Consider the following 23,698-nt stretch of genomic DNA (forward strand, 5'->3'; position numbering starts at 1 on the left):
TGGCATGCCACAAATATAGATAGTGCTATAATCAGTAAATAACCGAGATAAAAGTTTTCTATTGCTGAAACTGATCACTTAACTGTCAAAGTGAATACCTGTAATGAAAGCCTACAGGCTCTGTATCCATAAGGCAAACTCTGGTGTTAATAAGTATGAATATGTTTTTAGTTAGGAAAAGTTATCCAGCCAACATAATGGACCTCTTTTACTAAACTGCGCTAGCGACTCCTGTGCGGCAAATGTGCCGCAGCCCATTAAAAATGAATGGGGTATGGCACATTTCCCACACTGGGAATTACTAGTGCAGTTTAGTAAAAGAGGCCCATTATGTCCTAACCACATAAATTTCAAGAAAAATATTCAAAAAAAATAGTTGAACTCAATATTAAGGTTCCCCCCCCCCCCCCCCAAGAAAAAAAACAAACAGAAATTTTTTTGGGACCATCAGCGGACATGCTTAAACATTCCTTCTATTAAGTAACAGCCATATTTCCTCATAGGTCCAATTGAAATACAGTGCCATTTTAAAGAATTCATAATCATAACTTCAACTGCTGTATTTCCTTATAGTTAAAAAAAACTAATCTTAGTTGATCAACAAAGTGTTACATAATGTTAAGATTACAAATACTTTAAAATATTTTTCAAGCTGTTGCTTAATGGAGGGAATGTTTATTAATGGTCCCAAAAAATTCTCTCTTTTTTTTTTTAAGATAATATACCTTAATATCAAGTTCAACTATTTTCCTTAATATTTTTCTTGAAATTTATATAGTTAATATTCTATCATAATGCAGCATGGTATACCAAGGAGCTTATTTTTAAGAAGGTTACATTTAAACTTAATAGGGCTGAAGTGTTTTCCCCTCCCCAGGGACAAGGGACAGGATTACACACTAGATAGATTTATATATTTCTCCTATATTTTTATGACTGAATTTTGTTTCTTTTATTTATTGCTTGTTTTTGTTAATTGTCTATTGTACATTGCATTGAACTCTGAAAAGAGAATATAGTGGTTAATAAGAATTGATTTGCCCTACATTCACTGTACAAGGAGACAAATGCAGCATGGTAAATGAATTGGTAGGCTAGCACAAGTGTGTTGACACTTTTTGCAAATGCATATACCAGAGCCCCACAGTTAGTCCCAGAAAAGCACATAATCTCCCTTGCACCAGTCCGTTCCCCCCCCCCCCCCCCCCCCCCAAGCCAGAAAACAAATATGTCTAGCGATTCTCTCGCCAAACATAAAAAGCCATGTTTGGTGGGAAAAATCAGTAGACATATGTCTTTGCTAGGCTGGGTTTGCAGCTGTTTACATATGAATGGCTTACTCTACCAGGAAGGTTGTTGATTCGTTTGATATAGATCTAGTCTATTTCTACCGCTATATTTCCTGTATGCCAGACAGACTCCTGATGCAGGCCCTGCCACCAAAACACGGTTTGTGTTGAGTCAGATTGAAGAATTGTTTAAAGATCTACAGCCTTTCTCACCCACTCTGCTGTTTGTTTTCCTTTTGTTCGTTTTGTGTGGCTTGTGGACTCTTGTGCTTTTTGCTTTTACCACGTTATAAGTGCCATTTTGTGTATGATTACCAAACATAAATCGAGAAATTTTGACTTCAAAATCCAATCAAGCCAGGGTCATCTTATCTATGGATTATTCTCATCAGTACCATAGCACTTTTGCTACTGCTAGCTTCATGGAAGTATGGTGAAAGACTCTGGCTGCGCTGAAGCTGCACAAGAGGATACAACCAGTACTAAATATGTCCCTGATACAGGGTGAGCTTCAACATTGCATACTTACATAAATATTGCCATACTAGGACAGACCGAAGGTCCATCAAGCCCAGCATGCTGTTTCCAACAGTGGTCAATCCAGGTCACAAGTACCTGGCAAGATCCCAAAACAGTACAATACATTTTATGCAACTTATCCTAGAAATAAGCAGTAGATTTAGCAAAACCAGTGGTGGGCAGACTTCTACGGTCTGTGACCTGTTCGTGACTGAATAGATATGGATGGGCTGGAGTGTAAATTTTAAGGGGCTTTGATGTTTAACTTCAGAAGTTGTAGTACATGTACAGTGCTGGGCAAACTTCTATAGTCTGTGCACTGAAAATGGCAAGGACAAATTAAACTTGGATATACATATAAAGTATCACATACCAAGTATCTTGTTGGATAGACTGGATAAACCATACATGTCTTCAACTGCCATTATTTACTATGTTACTATGTAAGTCCATTTTGATAATGGCTTATAGACTTTTCTTTTAGGAAGTTAGCCAAACCTTTTTTAAACCCAGAAAAGCTAACTGCTTTTACTACATTCTCCGGCAACAAATTCCAGAGTTTAATTACACACTGAGTGAAGAAATATTTTCTCTGATTCGTTTTAAATTTATTACTTAGCTTCATTGTGTGCCCCTTAGTCCTAGTACTTTTGGAAAGAGTAAACAAGCAATTCATATCTACTCATTCCACTCCACTCATTATTTTATGGATCTCTATCATATCTCCCTTCAACTGTCTTTTCTCCAAGCTGAAGAGCCCTAGCTGCTTTAGCCTTTCCTCAAAGGGAAGCTGTCCCATCCCCTTTATCATTTTCATCCTTCTCTGTTCCTTTTCTAATTCCACTATAAGTTTTTTTGAGATGCAGTGACCAGAATTGCACACAGTATTTGAGGTGCGGCTGCACCATAGAGCAATACAAAGGCATTATAACCTCATTTTTGTTTTCCATTCCTTTCCAAATACTACCTAACATTCTATTTGCTTTCTTAGCCACTGCCACTGCATACTGAGCAGAGGGTTTCAATGTATCAACGATGACACCTAGATCCCTTTCCTGGTCAATGACTCCTAATATGAAACCTTGTATTACGTAGCTATAATTCATGTTCCTCTTTCCCACATGTCTTCAAATTAAAGAGAAGAAATTTGGAAGAGGTGTGCAAGTGTAAATGGGGAATGATAAAAAAATAAAGAGTAGTGATTGTTTAAAAATCTGTAAATGTTTTGGCTGGTTGAAAGTTTGTGCTAAGCATGTACACAAAGGAGGGCATGCCTGCAGGAAACTGTACATGACAATATCAGGAGTTACATGAAAATACATCTAAACTTGTTGCCAGAGGATATGTTAACAACGGTTAGCTTTTCTGGGGTTTTTTAAAGTTTGGACAATTTTCTGGAGGAAAAGTTCATAGTCTGCTATTGAGATAGACATGGGTGAAACCACTGCTTGCCCTGGGATTGGTAGATTGAAATGTTGCTACTATTTAGGTTCTGCCTGGTACTTATGACCTGAATTGGCCGCTGTTGGAAACAGGATACTGGGTTAGATGTATCAGTGGGCTGACTCACTATGGTTATATGTTCTTAAGACAGATAAAAGCCATTTGACTGGCTGATAGCTTAAGCAGTAGGTTCAAAGAGGAAGTTTAGCTGAACTAGTATGGAAAAAGTACAAAGCAGATCGTAAAGAACGTAATTTATTAAACAATTAAAAATATAATAAAAAATAATAATAATGATATAAATACATATGAAAAGTAAGCCCGACACAGGCCGTGTTTCGCCCAGCAAGGGCTGCTTCAGGGGCTACACAAAAATCCTTTCAAGTTGGAAAAATAATAAGCAATTTGCAATAATGCAATATGCTAGCAATCCCAGTATGAAAAAACAGCTCTTCGAGAGGGCCAAATCAACATAACCTGAAGCTGCCCACCAACAAGCCCGCAGCTTTGCTTCTCCGCTCGAGCGAGTTGTGTGTGTCACAGACGGGAGACGGGGGTACGGGAGAGCGGAGAAGCAAAGCTGCGGGCTTGTTGGTGGGCAGCTTCAGGTTATGTTGATTTGGCCCTCTCGAAGAGCTGTTTTTTCATACTGGGATTGCTAGCATATTGCATTATTGCAAATTGCTTATTATTTTTCCAACTTGAAAGGATTTTTGTGTAGCCCCTGAAGCAGCCCTTGCTGGGCGAAACACGGCCTGTGTCGGGCTTACTTTTCATATGTATTTATATCATTATTATTATTTTTTATTATATTTTTAATTGTTTAATAAATTACGTTCTTTACGATCTGCTTTGTACTTTTTCCATCTTGGAGCTTGCAGACCGTCTGCCTTTGTGCTTGCTTGGCTGAACTAGTATGGAAAGAATTGGCGAGCGAAATTCTGATTTTCTTTTATTAAAAAAAAAATAAAAATATGGGTGATGAGAAAATACTGATTCTTGCATAAAACATTCTCCTTAGTCTCCAAAGTTTAGAGTGAGGGACTTATAAATATACAATTCTCATGTACTGAAATCTGATGATTTAGCTGTTTCCTTCTGGCTTTAAGTCTGTTCTGACTGCTGTTTAAATCTATGAAGCTGTGGGCTATGGGAAGGGGGGGGGGGTGGGTTTGGGAAAAGAAGAGGAGATGCTGGAGGGGAGAGCAAAACAGAGCAATGTTGGACCCAGAGGGGAGGGAGCAAAGTGGATGCAGTCTCAACATATACATGGGTCATAGCACATACGGCCATTTTTAGTCCTAAAACTGTCCTCGACTTATAAACGAGATCAATTTATAGACAAATATACAAGATAAAACTCATTTATAAATGAGGGTGAAGTTTTTAAGACCACAGTCTGAAATTTGGTTAGCTTTGCCAAGACCTTCCACAAACTACAAAATGTCATAGCTTATGGACCTGTCTTAGAATGAGTTCTTCCTATCGACTGTTTAGACAGCAACTGAAAATTTGCCTTTTTCAAAAATACCTGGGGTTTTTTCCTGTGAATTAGTGTGATATATATGTACTTTTAAAATTGTAACTGAAATATTTCTATATTTTTACTGTAATTTGCCTTGAGGTGAAAGGTGAAGCGGAATATAAATGCTCAAGTTTAGGGCTGGCCCACGCCGATGGTTACAGCACACTAAATCCTCTATTAACTGCTTAATGTTGTTATTTAACAACAAACCTAATGGGAATGATGGTCCTCACACGTGACATAAACAAAGCAAAGAAGACATGATAAAAGGACATTAACATTTTTACCTGAAAGATTGCAACAGAAACTTCTCACTGGCTTCACAGTAAAACAAGAACTGAATGGAATTGTGGGGTGGGGGTGGGGGGGTGGGGGAGGGGTCCTGTATGACAACGATAGCAAAGGAAGTGTACCTTGGTTAAAGCATTTACCCCTTAATTCTATAAGCTTGTGTGCCCAATTTTATGCTTAGCTTGCAAAGTTGCACACACAAGTTGTACAATAGTGTCAGTTGTGCAAGTAACTGGTTTAATTACCTGCAAATTGGCTATAACTGGTATTAATTGGCACTAATCAGCAGTTATGCATGCAAATGCCCTCAGTCAGAATTCTGTAACTTGTGTGCGCAACAATCTATCGTGCACAACTGCAAAGGGGCTGTAGATGTGGGAGGCGCATGTGCAGGTCAGAAGTGTACCTAGCACATACACGTGCAGGTACTAAAATACTAGCAGTTATGCACCCCCATGAGCCTTTACACCAGCCATTGAGTTTGCCTAAGCAAAGTTAAGTGTGTAAATGCAGATGAATGCCAGTAGTCTGTAACGGCAACTGTGTGCACAATTACTGTTATAGAATTCATGCTTAGTGCACATCATTCCAGTGTCTCACTTCAGCCAACTTTTTGAGAATTGCCCCCTGAAAGCTTCTACAAGTTTGCCGACATAGAAAAGCTTTTCTCCCCACTCAGATTTGTCACCCACTTGTGAGGACTTGCAGTAATGCCTGTACTTGTAGAAGCTGAACATATTTTAAGCTTGTGCTCACACAAAAAGTAGCCTTGTCTATGTGTATGTGTACAGGTGTTTGTTAAGTATTGGGGGGGGGGGGGGGGGGGAAGGTTGTAATGGCATACACTGCTGTACACTGAAACTCTCTTTTAAAAATTGTTCCACTTGAGAATGCTTTGGGAAAGAAAGCACTTTATGGGATGGAAGGATTAGAGAGGGAGAGGATATTGGTGGAGATCTCTGCTCTCTACTTACACAGAAAAATTAAGTGCTCAACGGTAAGGCACAATCGCACATGCCCTTGTGAAAGTGCACATACTAGAAACCATCAGCAAGCATTTAAAGATAAACTTTACTATGCGTGTTTGAACACATCTTTTAACTGGCTGAATACATTTCACAGTGACATATGCAAGAAACTGAAAAAAAAAAATCCCAGACACACAGCCACTGAATAAGAGAAAAATTTCTGTGCAAAGATGATTACTGCTTCTTGCTTTCTGGGAGGGGGAGGTTCTCATCTTTCTTTTTAAAAGACAATGGTACATGCATTTCAAGCTGCTGAGAAGACATAGGGAGAAAGGTAATTGAAAAAGAAATAAAAATAAAATAAAGCTTGATTTGAAAATCACATTATTGCATAGGAAACCTGAGATTCTATTCTTTATTCCCTGGGGGCTGGCACAGTTCAATCATATTGTGGACATGAGCAACTCCACATATGTTGGCTTACAACATCCAAGCCTAACTGAAGCACTGGTGGCGAATTTCACAGTATCACTGATGCTGCCACCAAAGGTCAATATGGATAATACAGCCTGCCTATGCAAATAATAGTATTAATTTAATACTATTAAGAGATGTCTAAAGGTCAATCTGAACAGCTATACACAAGAAACTGTGGGAAAGGGAAAGTACTGTAACCCACATAACACTTTCTGTAGGTTGAACAGATGGCGTGGGTGACATCCTACAAAGTAATGATGCTAAATCATTATTTACAAGTATCTAGTTACAGGGTCCATAACTGGTGTACATCTGTTTACAAAGGGAAACTCCTAACCTGTTAAATATTCCCGTATCCAAAAATGAACATATGAGGTGCGAGATTGTGGTGTAGTGTCAAACTCAGAAACAGATGTCAAGCAAGCCTGAGCACAAAGCCAACTCTGCCACTTGATTCCATGCAACCTGCATTAAAAGTAGTAATACCATGCCATACTTTATTTGAATATTTTTATTGCTGTAATTGGCTATTGCTCATGTTTGATCTATTCTTACTGTACACCGCCTTGAGTGAATTCCTTCAGAAAGGCAGTAAATAAATCCAAAGAAATAAATAAATCTTAGACAAGTCCTTTCATGTCCCAGTGGCAGTTTATGCAAATGTCATCAGGCAGGAAAAGTAACGATGCTAGGAATGTAAAGCTCTCAGAGGTGTTGCTTGGATATAAATCCTCCAATTTTTTTTTAAACAAAATTTAACTTGCTGAGCATTATGTTCTTGGCAGGAAGGCATTTGAATCTGAAGCACCACTGGTTATTTCACAGTTATTCGTGTTTTTCTTTCCTGAAATCTTCTCATATCTACCCAGATATCACAGTAACAAGTTCTCTGACTGAGGGAGAGAGACCAGAGATCCCTTCCATAAACAGGACAATGGTGCCCTAAAGCCAAGTGGCACAATTCATTAATGAATAACGAGCACTGCTTGTTTCAAGACTTCACAGTCTCTCATATGAGAAAAGGCTAAAGAGGTTAGGGCTCTTCAGTTGTAAAACAGACGGCTGAGGGGAGATATGATTGAGCTCTTCAAAATCCTGAGTGGTGTACAATGAATAGAAGTGAATCGATTTTTTACTTCTTTCAAAAGTACAAAGACTATAAGACACTTAATGGAAATATTTTTTAAAACAAATGGAGAAAATATTTTTTCACTCAACGAATAGTTAAGTTCTGGAACTCTTTGCTGGAAAATGTAGTAAAAGTGGTTAGCATATCTGGGTTTAAAAAAAGGTTTCGACAAGTTCCTGGAGGAAAAATCCGTAGTCTGCTATTGAGATATATAGATATAGGGAAGCCACTGCTTGCCCTGGGATTGGTAGCATGGGATATTACCACTATTTGGGTCTTTGCCAGGTACTTGAGATCTGGATTAGCCACTGTTGGAAACAGGATACTGAGCTAGATGGACCACTGGTCTGACCCAGTGTGGCTATTCTTATGTTCTTCTTCTGTTCTTATGACTGAGATTCTTAACTAAACGCCTGCGAATTCAGAATGTCAGGCCCACTACAGTATTTTTATTTATTACATTTGTACCCCGTGCTTTCCCACACATTGCAGGCTCAATGCGGCTTACATAGTAAATACAAATTACAAATTGTAGTAAACGTAGTAGTTGTGAGGTTTGAGAAAATGTGAGTTGAATATAGAGGCAAGCAAAGATGGGATGGCAAAAGGAAAAGAGATAGGGAAGGGTAAGGAGTAGGAAGGATGGTAAGGAAAGATAAAGGGAAGTGCATAAGGAAATTGGGAGATATAGTCTAAAGGTATAACAGTCATCAGGACCAGGATCAAGTGGATGGGTTTAAAAGTTTAAGTACAGCCATTCGGGTAAGCTTTCTTTAAGAGGTGGATCTTCAACATTTTCCTGAAGGGTAGATGGTCGTTGATTTTTTGGATGGATCTTGGCAGAGTGTTCCAAAGCTGGCTGCCCAAGAAGGAGAAACTGGACGCATAGGAGGTCTTATATTTAATACCTTTGCAATTTTGGAGGTGTAAATTAAGGTGGGTACGAGACAACAATGGTCTGTTTCTGGCTGGGAGGTCGATGAGGTTGTTCATGTAGTTAGGGGATTCTCCATATATGATCTTATGAATCATAGTGAGGATTTTAAAATTTATTCTCTCTCTGATGGGAAGCCAGTGGAGCTTCTCTCAAAGAGGTGTTGCACTGTCAAATCTTGACTTGCCAAAGATAAGTCTGGCTGCCGTGTTTTGGGTAGTCTGAAGCCTCTTCAGAATTAGGGACTTGCATCCTGAGAAGACACTGTTGCAGTAGTCTGCATGTGTGAGCAAATCTGCTCTTGCTAAACTTTTCAGCATACACTAAAACAAATAAAAAAACTTTATTTACTCAGTATGGCTTTTCTTATAAGCCATACTGTGTCAGACCTACGATTCATCTAGCCTAATATCCTGTTTTCATCAGTGGCTAATCAAAGTCACAAGTACCTGCCAGAAACCCAATTAGTGCTACCAATGCCAGGGCAAGCAGTAGCTTCACCCATGACCACCTCAATAACTATAGACTTTTTCTCCAGGAACTTGTCCAAACCTTTTTTAAACCCAGATAGGCTAACCACCGTTACCACATCCTCCGGCAGTGAGTTCCAGAGCTTAACTATTTTACGAGTGAAAAAATATTTCCTCTTGTTTTAAAAGTATTTTCATGTAATTTCACTGAGTGTACGCTGGCCTTTGTACTTTTTGAAAAAGAGTGAAAACTCATTTCACTTTTACCTGTTCTACACCACTCAGGATTTTATAGACCTCAATCATATTCCCCCCCTCAGCCGTCTCTTTTCCAAGCTGAAGTACCGTAACCTCTTTAGCCTTTCCTCATACTGGAGTAGTTCTATCTCCTTTATCGTTTTGGTTGCTCTTCTTTGAATCTTTTCTAATTCCGCTATATCTTTTTCAGATATGGCAACCAGAACTGAATGCAATACTCAAGGTGAGGTCACACTATGGAGCAACACAGAGGCATTATAACATTCTTTATCTTATTTTGCATCCTTGTCCTAATAATTCTTAGCATCCTGTTTGCTTTTTTGGTCACAGCCACACACTGAGCAGAAGATTTCAGTGTATTGTCTACAATGACACCTAGATCTTTTTTCTTGAGTTCTGACTCCTAAGGTGGACCCTAGCATCAGGTAACTATGTTCTTCCCAATGTGCATCACTTTACATTTGTCCACATTAAATGTCACCTGCCATCTGGATTCCCAATCCTTCAGTTTCCAAAGGTCTTCTTGAAATGTTTCACAATCCGCCTGAGTTTTGACAACTTTGAATAGATTTCTCTCATCTGCCACTTTTTGCTCTCCAGCATATGCTACTATAAATCACTTCTATAGCGCTACCAGTCGTATGCCTATGAGACCTGCTGGCCTGAGGCCTGGAGAAATATCTCCTCTGATTCACACTGTTAAAGCTATTCATTGGCTGGAAGGGGCTAACATGGCACTTGCAGACATCTTCTCTCAGTCTCAGTACATCACCTCTGTGGAGTCTGTGTACATCACCTCTGTGGAGTCTGTGTACATCACCTCTGTGGTATGCTCAAGCTCAAGTGGTTCTGAGCCCAGAATATCCCATGCTAAAGTGTTACAACCATAGATATGAGAAAAACAGCTTAAAAGTCTCATTCTAGAAAGTACTGTAAGCAAAAAGGATTTATATTAAAGGATTTATTTCTTTAGTTTTGAAACCATAAGCCAAGAGCATCAAAAGAATAACCTCCTGAACACCGCTGAAAGTGATGTCATTAAAAAAGTCTTTTGAAAAAGGTAGCTGGCTGGCTCAGCTGCTTCTCCTGAACCCAACCTCGGCAATCATCAGCCAAAGGGATAGTGAACTGCATATTCCAGCAGACCCTGAGAGTTTCCCTATTGATCCTCCAAAGAATTTTCTATGGTTAATCTCAGAAACTAACATAAGCAAACTACACAAACAAGAGCTGCATTTGTTTGCTTGTCCCTAGGCTGAATGTTCAACACTGGGGGAACTTCTGCTGGGACCAAGCCCATTTCTCCAAAAAGCAGACTATGGGGTTGGGTGGGGAGTGTGTTATTGAGCATGAACCATAAGGACAGATTTGCTGGCAAATTTTTACAGTAGTACACTGAAGGGGAAGGAGCTGCTATCTGTGGCAAAGCTTTTTTTTATCCCCACCCCCCTCGAACACAAGTCCTCCAGCTGCCTCTGTATAGCTCCATGGTGCGACCGCACCTTGAGTATCGTGTTCAGTTCTGGTCTGCTGTATCTCAACAAAAACATATAGCAGATTTAGAAAAGGTTCAAAGAAGAGCAACCAAATGATAAAGAGGAAGGAACTCCTCTTGTATGAGGAAAAGCTCTTCAGCTTGGAAAAGAGACAGATAAGGAAAGATATGATTGAGGTCTACAAAATCCTGAGTGGTGTAGAACGAGTAAAAGTAAATCGATTTTTTACTCATACCAAACATACAAAAGACTAGGGGACAGTCAAGGAAGTTACATGGAAATACTTTTAAAAACATTGGAGGAAATATATTTTCACTCAAGAATAGTTAAGCTCTGGAACTCTTTGCCGGAGGATGTGGTAACAGCAGTTAGCGTATTTGGGTTTAAAAAGGTTTAGACAAGTTCCTGGAGGAAAAGTTCATAGTTTGCTATTGAGACCGACATGGGGAAGCAACTGCTTGCCCTGTGATTGGTAGCATGGAATGTTTACACTATTTGGGTTTCTGCCAGGTACTTGTGACCTGGCTTGGCCACTGTTTGGAAACAGAATACTGGGCTAGATGGACCATTGGTCTGACCCTTCATAGCTACTCATGTTCTTACCTGCTGGTATCTTCCCTCTATGGTCTAAATTATACAAGACTGGCACACTTCATGGGTACCACATGGTTCCGACAATAGAGGAAGCTGGAAGAGGGGCGGGTAGATAAGCACCACTCTCCCAATTCTTCCTGCCGGTCATTAAAATCGTCGGTAGCACTTGAAGATTGGAGGATGGCCAATGTAACACAGATTTTTAAAAAAGGTTCCAGGGGTGATCTGGGAAATTACAGACCAGTAAGCCTGACCTCAGTGCTGGGTAAAATAGTGGAAGAATAAAATTACAGAACACATAGATAAGCATGGTTTAATGGAACAGAGTCAGCATGGTTTTAACCAAGGAAACTTTTGCCTCACCAATTTGCTTCATTTCTTTGAAGACATGAATAAATATGTGGATAAAGGTGAGCTGGCCAATTCTCTCAATGGAGGAGGGTGAATAGCGCGGAGTGCCATAGGGATCTGTACTGGGACCGGTGCTATTTAAAATACTTATAAATGATCTGGAAATCGGAACGACAAGTGAGGTGATTAAATTTGCAGATGAGAAAACTATTCAAGATTGTTAAAACACATGCAGACTGAAAAATTGCAAGAAGACCTTAGGAAACTGGAAGACTGGGCATCTAAATGGCAGATAAAATTTAATGTGGACAAATGAAAAGTAATGCACATTGGGAAGAACATAGTTGCCTGATGCCACCTTTGGGGGTCGTTGTAGATAATATACTGAAATCGTCTGCCCAGTGTGCAGCAGTGGCCAAAAAAGCAAAGAGGACGCTAGGAATTATTAGGAAAGGGATGGTAAATAAGACTGAGAATACCATAATGCTTCTGTATCGCTCCATGGTGCAACTTCATCTAGAGTACTGTGTTCAGTTCTGGTCACCGTATTTAAAAAAAAAAGAGGCAGAGAAATACAAAAAGGTTCAAAGAAGAGTGCCCAAAATGATAAAAGGGATGGAACGCCTCTCATATGAGGAAAGGCTAAAGAAATTAGGGCTCTTTAGCTTGGTAAAGAGACTGCTGAGGAGCAATATGATTGGAATCTACAAAATCCTAAGTGGTGTAGAAGTGAATTAATTTTTTTACTCTTTCAAAAAGTACAAAGACTAGGGGACACTCAATGAAGTTACATTGAAATACTTTTAAAATAGGAGAAAATATTTTTCACTCCATGGTTAAGCTCTGGAACTCTTTGCTAGAAGATGTAGTAACAGCAGTCAGCGTATCTGGGTTTAAAAAAAAAAGTTTAGACAAGTTTCTGGAGGAAATATCCATAGTCTGTTATTGAGACAAACATGGGGAAGACACTGCTTGCCCTGGGATTGGTAGCATGGATTGTTGGTTTTTTGGGGGTTTCTGCCAGGTACTGTGACCTGAATTGGCCACTGCCGGAAACAGGATACTGAGCTAGATGGACCATTAGTCTGATCCAGTATGGCTATTCTTATATTTTTATGTTATCTAGGAGTGAGAGGTTATGAGGTCACTGCTGCATGAGAGTGAAGGAATGAGAAAGGCTACAACAGGATAATAAATGAGTATGGGGATTGACTAATCTGTGGACTTATAAATGGGTGTACGAGAAATGAGAAGAGAAGGGACTGTGAGGGAGTATATACTCCTCATCCATCTGCCAGCCCACTTTTTGTTCAATTTGGCCCAATATAGAAATGAGTTGCCTATGGTTAGAGCACCAGACTGAGAACCAGTGAAGCTAGGGTTCAAATCCTGCTTCTCCAACTGATATGTCTTACAACCTTGGACAAGTCATTTACCCTCCACCATTTTTGAGGTATAATTCAAGATTATAGGCAGGGAAATAACTTGTGTACTTATCTCATCCTGAACTTGAATCTGGAAAAAGCAAGTTGTCAAAAATAAAAATATCCAAGATCCTGTAGTAAGTGCATTGCTAAGTAAATTGTCTGTTCTATATATGTGTTTCAGACTAACTGCTGCATTTTATAACTTTTAGGTTGTTTTTTTTTTTTTTTTTGTCTTGAAACTGACAGTGTTAGTTACTAACACTGTTATAAATGTCAGCAGACACAGCTTGCACTTTGCTTCCACCTGGTGGAGAAAAAACAAATATAACGCCCTAAAGAACGATAAACCCCAGTGAGGGCACAAAGCATAGGTTGGATATACTGTAACATACAAAAATAGATGAATTAGTATAAGTTATAACTCATATCCCAGGGTTTCTTAACCAGTGGTGCCCTCACTCCCAAGGGGTGCAGGAAGAGGTCAAACAGGGTGCAGAGAAGGGTCCTGAAATCTGAGGAAATTTACTGAAACTTTCTAGTCTGGCCAAAGGCAGTTAAGGACAGTTTTCAAAGGAATTTACCTGAGTAACTTAAGTTAGCTATGTAAATTCTTCAGGCTGTAAGCTTTACTTAGTATTCACACAGGTAAATTATTCAACACCATTATGTACAATGTATGCAGCACTTTAGCTCATAGAAGCCAACTTTTCAAAATAAGTGAATGCTCCCTGATTACACTAAAGGAATTTGCTCAATAGTGGGGATGCTCAAGCACTCGGAGCACCCACCTATGCTGAAGCTTTACGTGCAACTTCTTTGGTAGTATTACTGTGCACTACTATAATTTTAAAAAGAAAAACAAAAAAGACAACAGTCTACTTGCTGCATATATGGAGTGGAGGAGTGGCCTAGTGGTTAGGGTGGTGGACTTTGGTCCTGAGGAACTGAGTTCGATTCCCGGCACAGGCAGCTCCTTGTGACTCTGGGCAAGTCACTTAACCCTCCATTGCCTGCCGCATTGAGCCTGCCATTAGTGGGAAAGCGCGGGGTACAAATGTAACAAAAATAAAAATAAATAAAATATGTGTATCGGTCTACTTTTTATAACAGACTACTATAATTTTAGCAACATGTTAACCGCTAACAGTGACATATGTAACTGTCAGTGGTCATTAGAGGATATATGGTTTAGGAAGGGGTGTGAGGGTTTCATTGATCAGTTAAAGGGGTGCGGGAGCCAAAAAGGGTTAAGAACCCCTTTTGTGGCTACTATCAAAGTTTGGACTCTTGCTCCTTTTCCATATTCAGCTCACATAAGAGAAAGAATGTTAAAAGTGCAGGACGTGAAACCTCAGCAATGGCACTACTGTCACACACCTGAAATGTGTGCATATTCACCCAACTTTCCTTGTAGAGCAAGAGAAAGAACAATAACATTCCAGTCCTGCTAAAGAACAGAAAACAAAAGGGAACACAATTTTTTCATTTAAGAAATCCTTTAATAGTGAATTTTGATTGAAGAAAGACCTGACACGGGCCGTGTTTCGGTGCCACCGCACCTGCGTCAGAGGTCACACCGAATGAAATGTGTGAGCTGTGTGAGCTTTGCACTACATTTCATTTGGAGGGAATATATCACACAGAATTTTGGAAAGCATCAGCCTTTTGAAAATTGGTCTATTGAATCCTCCTTTGTCATTGGTGTGACCCCTGACGCAGGTGCGGTGGCACCGAAACACGGCCCGTGTCGGGTCTTTCTTCAATCAAAATTCACTATTAAAGGATTTCTTAAATGAAAAAATTGTGTTCTCTTTTGTTTTTAAAGGCCCTTTGTGCGTTTTTTTTGTGCTTGGTCTTTTTTTGTATTTGGTTCCCTCTCTTTGTTACATTAAAGAACAGAAAACCCAATTTACCTGAAATCCTAATTTCTGCAGACATCGTGCTAACCGTCTGGCACCGAACTTAGCTTCGTCTTCACTAAAATTAAAAAAAAAAAAAGATTATAGCAGCATTGCTAGTGAATCATCATAGCAAAATCTTAAGTCTCAGGATAAATAAATGTAAATAATTACAAATGGAACAAAAATATGAAGATTGTGTCGACTACACTAATACTTGTGGCTTCTGCTGTCTTCTGATTCTAGTGAGACTTTCGAGGACAATGATGCTATTGCCTTTCTCAATGATAATGAAAAAAATGGTCTTCATAGGTACTATTATTTTCTGTAAGAAAACTGCTGATTTTTGCAGCCACTGGCTGCTTGGCCATAGATGCAGAGATCATCTGGAGGATGGAGCAGTGGCTCTTTGTTAGGCTGAACAGTTTTTTCTAAACCTTCTTTACAAACAGATCTTATATATCTGCTAGTTTAGCATGGATATAATTCTAGGCTACGCTATCTTCCTTGCTCCAATAGCATCTACTGAAGCTATAGAAGTATCAATATTCCACACAAGGACCCCCTGCATTTGACATCCATTCTAGAATTTTCTCTCTCTTTTAGTAGTATAGAGTCAAAAAATTGCATTAAGTTTGGTAAACAAGCATGCATTCACAGCAATGTGTAGTAGCTGGTATTCTACAATTTCAACACTCAATGCTGTGCTCCAAAGTTCTTTCTTATAGAGGTCTAAGATCCTCTGGTCCTTCCCAGTACATGTGTTAGTCTCTCACAGTTGAAGCCGTCCTGAAGAGGGCAATGTGGCAGGTGATAAAGTGGACCACTGAAACTTATATGAGAGGTCCAGTTTTTTCTTGTAACTGGCACTCCGGAGACTAAGGTTTGTCAAATTCACTTCTATAGTTCTGGTTATAGGTAGTGAAGGATGAGATGGAATTCCTGTAGATCCCTCTGGTTCACATAAAGAAGGGTATGAATGCTGTTGAACTTTTCCACTTTTTATTCAGCCTTACTGTGGCTCCCTATGCTCCACATGCTGAGGACAACTAACTTTCCACATCTTGTTCTAGAAATTTATTTGTTACATTTGTTTCCCACATTTTCCCACCTATTTTTAGGCTCAATGTGGTTTACATAGTACCGAAGAGGCGTTTGCAGGCTCCGGTGTGAACAAATACAATGTGATGTTGTGGTAAGATAAAGTTCATGTGCACAACCACATTAGGGCATCGTATAGTGGAAGATTTGTGTTATGTCCATTACGTTCTTTAGTTTTGTTGTATTGCAGAGATCAGGAAAGGGATCGTTATTACGGTGCTTCCAGGAATGGTGACATTACTGTTTAATCAACTGCTGATGACACTTAGGCATGTCCACAAAATAATTCTTTACTAGTTTGCAGAAAAATGGTTTGCACACCTTGTTCATGAACTCAATCCCTAGGAAGTACTCTTATGCCTCGGGTACTAAGACAAATAATGAGACCAACAGCATTGCTGATGCCTGTGCAGATGTGATTTTCGGAGTTAAGGAAACCTGCAGCACCAAGAGAAATAAAAGTCTGCAGTACTGTAGACTATGATGACAATTTTGTTTGTGACGCCACGACGAGCTCGGCACCAGTGAATCTGTGCCGAGGGTACGGTCGACGTTGGAAATGTCTGCCATAGGACTGGCACCTGTACAATGCAATACTTCTCTCCTATGAGTTCTGTCTCTATATGAGGCACTCTTCAAGTTGGAATCAGCGCCTATGACCTCCTCCCTCCTGGCAAGTAAGAGGATATTATGTTTCTAGCTTGAAGTATTCTAGCAACAGTACATCTCCTAGCCAGAGGTTTTACCTGAGCCCCCAGATGAACCAGACCTTGCATTTCATAATCCATTCTTCTTTTAGGGGGCAATGTCCCCAGATGGATTAGGTCTGCACATACTCTGACAGTAACATATTTAAAAACTATCTGGAAGTGGGAATGATGAGTGAGGCGATTAAGTTTGCAGATGACAAAACTATTCAAAGCTGTTAAATTGAAAAGTGGACTCAGAGAAACTGGAGGAGGACCTTATGAGATTGGAAGACCAGGCATTAAGGTGAAATTAGATCTTACCTGCTAATTTTCTTTCCTCTAGACCCTCCAGACCGGTCAAGACGCATGGGTTATGTCCTCCTACCAGCAGAGGGAGACTGAGAAACACTGAGCTTTTGAATACTGTATATATAACCTGTGCAGTACATCCACTAGCCAGTATAACCCTGACAAAGCAGAGAAAACAAAAACATCAACTAGAACTAACAACCCCGTACGTGGTCACTGTCAACTGGACACTTTCTTCATATCTTTCATTGTGTCCTTTGTATTGTGTGTGCTTCCACAGGTGGACTAACAAACACGGTCACACCTGACCAGACTTATAAAAACAAAGTCTGAAACCATAGAAACCACACTCAACAGCTGCCAAGATAGAACAACAGACAAACCGACCTCCTGGCCTACAGTACAGACAGGGCGGGCCTTGACCGGTCTGGAGGGTCTAGAGGAAAGAAAATTAGCAGGTAAGATCTAATTTCACCTTCCTCCACGACCCTCCAGACCGGTCAAGACGCATGGGACGTACCCAAGCAGTAAGATCCTAAGGGCGGGAACCACGTAGGCCAGAGGTCAACACTGCAGCCCCAAAACCTGCCTCGTCCTTGGCATGCACATCAATCCTGTAATGTTTAACAAAGGAATGCAATGACGACCAAACCGCCGCTCGACAAATATCTAACGGAGGAATCATGCTACTCTCCGCCCAGGAGGTCGCCATTCCCCTGGTAGAATGAGCCGAAAATTCCTTAGGTACCACGCGGCCCTTCAGCAAATACGCCGAAGCAATTGACTCCTTCAACCATCTAGCTATCGTAGCTTTGGAAGCCGCCGCGCCCTTTCTTGCACCACCATGGAGAACGAACAAACGATCAGAAAGCCTATAGTGTCGAGTTCTGGAAACGTAACAGCGCAAGACTCTTCGCACATCTAACTTGGCCAGCCGGCGCTGCTCTGCATCCCCCGCCAAATCACCCAAAACTGGCAAGGAAATCACTTGATTCACATGAAACTCTGAAACCACCTTGGGCACAAAGGACGGCACCGGGCGCAACAAAACCTTCTCCTTGGAAAAAGACAGAAAGGGCTCTCTACAAGACAAAGCCTGAAGTTCTGACACTCGCCGAGCTGACGTAATAGCCACCAAGAACACCGTCTTTAGGGACAGATCCTTATCTGAAACAGAAACCAAGGGCTCAAACGGCGGCCTCACCAAAGCCTCCAAAACGAGATTCAAATCCCACGGAGGCACCATCCGCCGCCGGGGCGGGCGCAGTAACTTAACACCCTTCAAAAATCGAACCACATCAGGACTAGAAGCTAACGACTTTCCCTGGAGCTTCCCACGGAAACACGACAAAGCCGCCACCTGCACCTTCAAAGAGGACAAGGCCAAACCCCTGTCCATACCATCCTGTAAAAACTCCAAGACATCTGTCACCGACGCCCGAAAGGGAAGAACCTGCCTACCTGCACACCAATGCTCAAAGACTCTCCAGACCCGGACATACGCCAGCGAAGTGGACTGCATACGCGAGCTCAACATTGTATCAATCACTCTGGACGAAAAACCTTTCTTCCTTAACCTGTGCCTCTCAAGAGCCAGGCCGTAAGCGAGAACCGATCCGGATCTGGCATAACTATCGGTCCCTGACACAACACCCCTGAATCTGACAACGGCAGAGGATCCGCTATCGCCAACCGCACCAGATCTCCGTACCACGGCCGACGTGGCCAATTCGGGGCTAACAAAATCACTTGTCCGGGGTGCCGAGCGATGCGCTGAATCACTCGACCGACCAACGGCCATGGGGGAAACACATACAGCAACTCCTGCGGCCACGGCATTAGAAGCGCATCTATGCCTTCCGCTCGAGGATCCCTCCGGCGACTGAAAAACCTCTGAACCTGAGTATTGCGGGCCGTTGCCATGAGATCCATCACGGGAAGTCCCCAGACCGCCACAATGCGATTGAACACCGACCGATGAAGCGACCACTCCCCGGGGTCTAGAGCATGTCTGCTTAGGTAATCTGCCTCCACGTTGTCTACTCCAGCCACATGCGCCGCGGAGAGCGCTAGAAGATGGACCTCCGCCCATTGACACAATAGCGCCGCCTCCTCCGCGACCGCCTGACTCTTTGTGCCCCCCTGACGGTTGACATAAGCCACGGCGGTGGCGTTGTCGCAAAACACCCTGACTGCTTTCCGCACCAGCACGCTCTGAAACGCCTGAAGCGCTAGCCGAATGGCCCGGGTTTCCAAACGATTGATGGACCACTGAGCTTCCACCTGAGACCAGCGTCCTTGAGCTACCTGACCGAGACAATGAGCTCCCCAGCCCTGAAGACTGGCGTCTGTGACGAGAACCACCCACTGCGGAGCCTCCAACGGCATTCCCTTTTCCAGATTGCCTGGATCTAACCACCACTGGAGACTGAGGCGTGGGGTTACCGGCAGCTGAAGGCGTACATCCAACTCCTGCGACAGAGGCGCCCACCGACTGAGAAGAGCTGACTGCAACTGCCGCATATGCGCCCGGGCCCACGGAACTACCTCTATGGTGGCCGCCATTAACCCCAGGACTTGCAGATACTCCCGGGCTGTCGGAGCCGCCTCCGACAGAAATAGACGAATCTGACCCTGCAACTTGCGAATCCAGGGGCCCGGCAGGAAGACCCGACCGTTCCTGGTATCGAATAGAACCCCCAGGTACTCCAGCGACTGCGACGGCACCAGGTGACTCTTGCCGAAGTTCACTACCCAGCCCAGAGACTGAAGAAACTGCACCACTCGAGCCGTAGACACCTCGCTCTCCGACTGGGACTTGGCCCGAATCAACCAATTGTCCAGGTACGGGTGCACCAGAATACCCTGCTTCCGCAAGGCCGCCGCCACTACCACCATGATCTTGGAAAAAGTTCGAGGAGCCGTTGCTAAACCGAAAGGCAGAGCACAAAACTGAAAATGCTTCCCCAAAACCGCAAAGCGCAGAAATCGCTGATGAGCGGCCCGAATGGGGATGTGCAGATAAGCCTCCGTCAGATCCAAAGACGTGAGAAACTCCCCTTCCTGCACCGCGACAATGACCGACCTCAATGTCTCCATGCGAAAAGAGGGAACTCTGAGAGCCGCATTGACTGCCTTCAGATCTAAGATAGGCCGAAAGGCGTCCTCCTTCTTTGGGACTACAAAATAGATTGAATAGCAGCCCAAGCGGCGCTGAGCGGCGGGAACCGGTACCACCGCCCCCAGACTGATCAGACGAGCCAAAGTGTCTCGCACTGCTGCCCGCTTGAGCCTCAAATGACACGGGGACTCCAGAAACCTTTCGGGAGGCGAGCCGTCGAACTCCAGAGCGTAACCGTCTCGCACCACTTCGAGAACCCACTGATCCGATGTGATTTGGGCCCAGTCCTGGTAAAACAGGCTCAGCCGAGCCCCTACCCGAACCAGAGCCTGGACCCGCACACCTTCATTGCGAATTACGCCCCGAAACCTGTCCTCCCGCGGAGAAATCACGCCCTCCGCGCCGACTCCCACGAAAGGACTGTGTTCGCTGGAAGAACCGACCTCTAAAGGCTCCACTAGACCTCCCGGGCCTATACCGGCGAGCCTTCTTAAACCTGCCTCGGGAGGAAGTACCCCTGGAAGCCGCCTTCGGACGAAAATCCGGAAGCCGAGGGGCCTTGGCATCGCTGAGTCCACGCACCAATTTGTCCAAATCCTCACCAAAAAGCATGGACCCCTTAAACGGAAGCGAACAAAGCTTAGCTTTGGAGGCCGCGTCCGCGACCCAACCTCGCAACCACAGTGCCCTACGTGCCCCCACCAGCATAGCCATATTCTTGGCCGAGGCACGGAGCAAATCATAAAGCGCATCAGACAAAAAGGACGATCCCAATTTGGCTAATTCCTGTACCCCGGAGGTCCCAACCTCCACCGAATCATCAAGCAGTTTCTCGGCCCATCGGAAACACGCCCGCGCAACTAGCCCCCCACAAATCGAGGCCTGCAGGGCCAGGGCTGACAAATCAAAACTCCGCTTGAGGAAGGACTCAAGCCTCCTATCCTGGGGATCCCGGAGAGCAGTCCCCCCGTCCACCGGTATAGCCGTGGCTTTTGTAACTGCTGTCACCACCGCATCCACTGTGGGAGCCTTAAAGGAATCTCTATCTTCCTGTGGGAGCGGGTACAGTCTAGACATAGCTTTAGACACTTTACAGGGAGAATCCGGCGAATGCCACTCTTGAAACACCATATCCCGGATGTCCTTATTCATGGGAAAGGACCTAGCCTGCCGCTGAATCCCCTTAACCAAGGGATCCACCTGTCTAGCCTCCCCCAAAACCGCCTCTGGCTGTTCGAACTTAAGGGTGGAAGAAATCTGCTCAATGAGCTCCGCAAGCTCCTCCCTGTGAAAAATCCGCACTACAGAGGGATCCTCCCCAGGGACCACCAACTCCGGATCCTGAGGACCCTCGAGCCCCTCAGGATCCCCAATATCACTCAAAGCACCTTCGGATCCTACAGGGGAGAATCCCTCCTCGTCATCCCACTCAAACCGAGGCCTCTTCGCCAGCGCCGCACTAGTCCCCTCCCCTAAAGGTGGGGGACCCGCCTTCCAGGCTTGAAAAAGGGTCCAAACGAAATCCGGAGGAAAACCAACACCTCCTGTACCCTCAGGCGCCACCTTCGGAGCCGATCCGGGAGCAGCAGGGCCAAAAACAGCTGATTCCGCGGGACGCGCGGAATCCAAAATGGCGGCCGTTCCCGCCAAAACTAAATTTGTTGAAACCGTCCCTGCCGGTGCCCCTGCTGCCCCCGACACCCCCGAACTAGCTGGGGCCTCTGCAATCAACACCGGGGGTGCCGCCATCGGCGAGGCCTGTTTTGGTTCGCCGCACAAGCGGCACTGACCTCCCGGCGCTTCTATGCCTCGGCGCGAGCACGCGCAACAGAGGAGAAGTTTGCCTGCCATGACCTCGAAGCACACCACACGCTGTGCTGAGCGGCGCACACCCTGTCTCTCACTGCTTCCCCACAACAATTAGCCGCTCTGCTCTCCCTCGCCAGCAATAGGAAACGAACCTGCCGTCCGTTCCTATCTACATAAAGCCTCAGACGGCTCTTAAAGAGATATCACCCAATTTCTTTCTTCCTTTCTTTCTGGCAGCTGAAAAGTGGGGGGCTCTCAAGGCTACAATCTTAGAAAGCAGCCGAGGCACAAAGCTGCCAGAGTCTCCAAGGAGAGCAGCACAGGGGGAGGGACCTGAACACAGGTGTAACACCCCAGGGGGAAAAACTGGGCCCCACCGGACCCAGGGCCCCGAAGCACTTTTTTTTTTTTTTTTTGTACCACGTACAGGGAATAGCCCAAACTAATAACTTAGGCAATAAGAGAAGAAACCCCTTAACTGAATAATCAAACTACCTCACCAGACTATTGAAGACTGCACAGGCTGTCCATCTACCTCTGCTGAGACTGAGAAAATACTGGCTAGTGGATGTACTGCACAGGTTATATATACAGTATTCAAAAGCTCAGTGTTTCTCAGTCTCCCTCTGCTGGTAGGAGGACATAACCCATGCGTCTTCACCGGTCTGGAGGGTCGTGGAGGAAAATAGCAAATGAAATTTAATGTGGACAAGTGCAAAGTGATAAACACTGGGAAGATTAATCCAAATCATGTCTTCAAGATGCTAGGTTCTAGTATCATTGTGGACAACATAGTGAAGTCTTCCACTCAGTGTGGTGGCAGCAAAAAAAAAAAAAAGTTGAAATTATTAGGAAAGGAACAGAAAATAAAACAAAGATTATAATAATGCCTCTGTATCACTCCATAATATGACCTCACCTTGAATACTGTGTGCAATTCTGGTCACCACATCGCATTGAAAAAAAAAAAAGATATAGCTAAATTAGAAAAGGTACAAAAGGTGATCAAAATGATTAAAGGGATGGAACTCCTCTCATATGAGGAAAGTCTAGAGGCTAGGGTTCTTCAGCTTGAAGAAAGAGATTGAGTGGGGTAGAATGGGTAAACGTGAATTGATGGTTTACTCTTTCAAAATGTACAAAGACTAGGGGGACCTCCTTGAAGTTATACGACAATACTTTTAAAACAAAAAGGACAAAATATTTTTTTCATTCAACAAATTAAGCTCTGGAATTTGTTGCCAGAGAATGTGGTAAAAGCAGTTAACGTATCCGAGTTTAACAAATGTTCGGACAAGTTCCTGGAGGAAAAGTCATAACATAGGCAACCGAGACCTCTCGTGCCTGCCAAGGACTTCGTGATAACATAAATAAAAACAGGACTCAAGGCATTTTATGAACGTGGCAACAACTTGGACGCAGCTTTATTCAAATACAACAAAAACTTGCACTGAGTATACCCAAGCCAACCAAAGCTTTCCAGCTTTAAACGCCAACACAGTCCGTCGTCATTAGCAAGACTGACACAAACAGTAACCAGAGCTCCCCGCCGAACAGGAAGGGGGCTCAACCGTAAGCGCAGCTGTCCCAGCTGCCTAGC

At 43.2% G+C, this 23,698-nt stretch overlaps 1 protein-coding gene across 3 annotated transcripts in view; it reads right to left on the reverse strand.

The window, feature by feature from the left end:
* The window catches only part of TBPL1 (TATA-box binding protein like 1), a 99,852-nt gene that overhangs the window by 54,907 nt on the left and 21,247 nt on the right, over nucleotides 1-23,698 (reverse strand). For all 3 annotated transcript variants that reach the window (XM_030198460.1, XM_030198461.1, XM_030198459.1), the window contains exon 4: nucleotides 15,085-15,148. In XM_030198460.1, the coding sequence (XP_030054320.1) occupies nucleotides 15,085-15,148 (64 nt within the window). The remainder of the gene's footprint in view (nucleotides 1-15,084; nucleotides 15,149-23,698) is intronic.

The sequence above is a fragment of the Microcaecilia unicolor genome, chromosome 3 (genome assembly GCF_901765095.1).
Source record: "Microcaecilia unicolor chromosome 3, aMicUni1.1, whole genome shotgun sequence".
Classification (NCBI taxonomy): domain Eukaryota; kingdom Metazoa; phylum Chordata; class Amphibia; order Gymnophiona; family Siphonopidae; genus Microcaecilia; species Microcaecilia unicolor.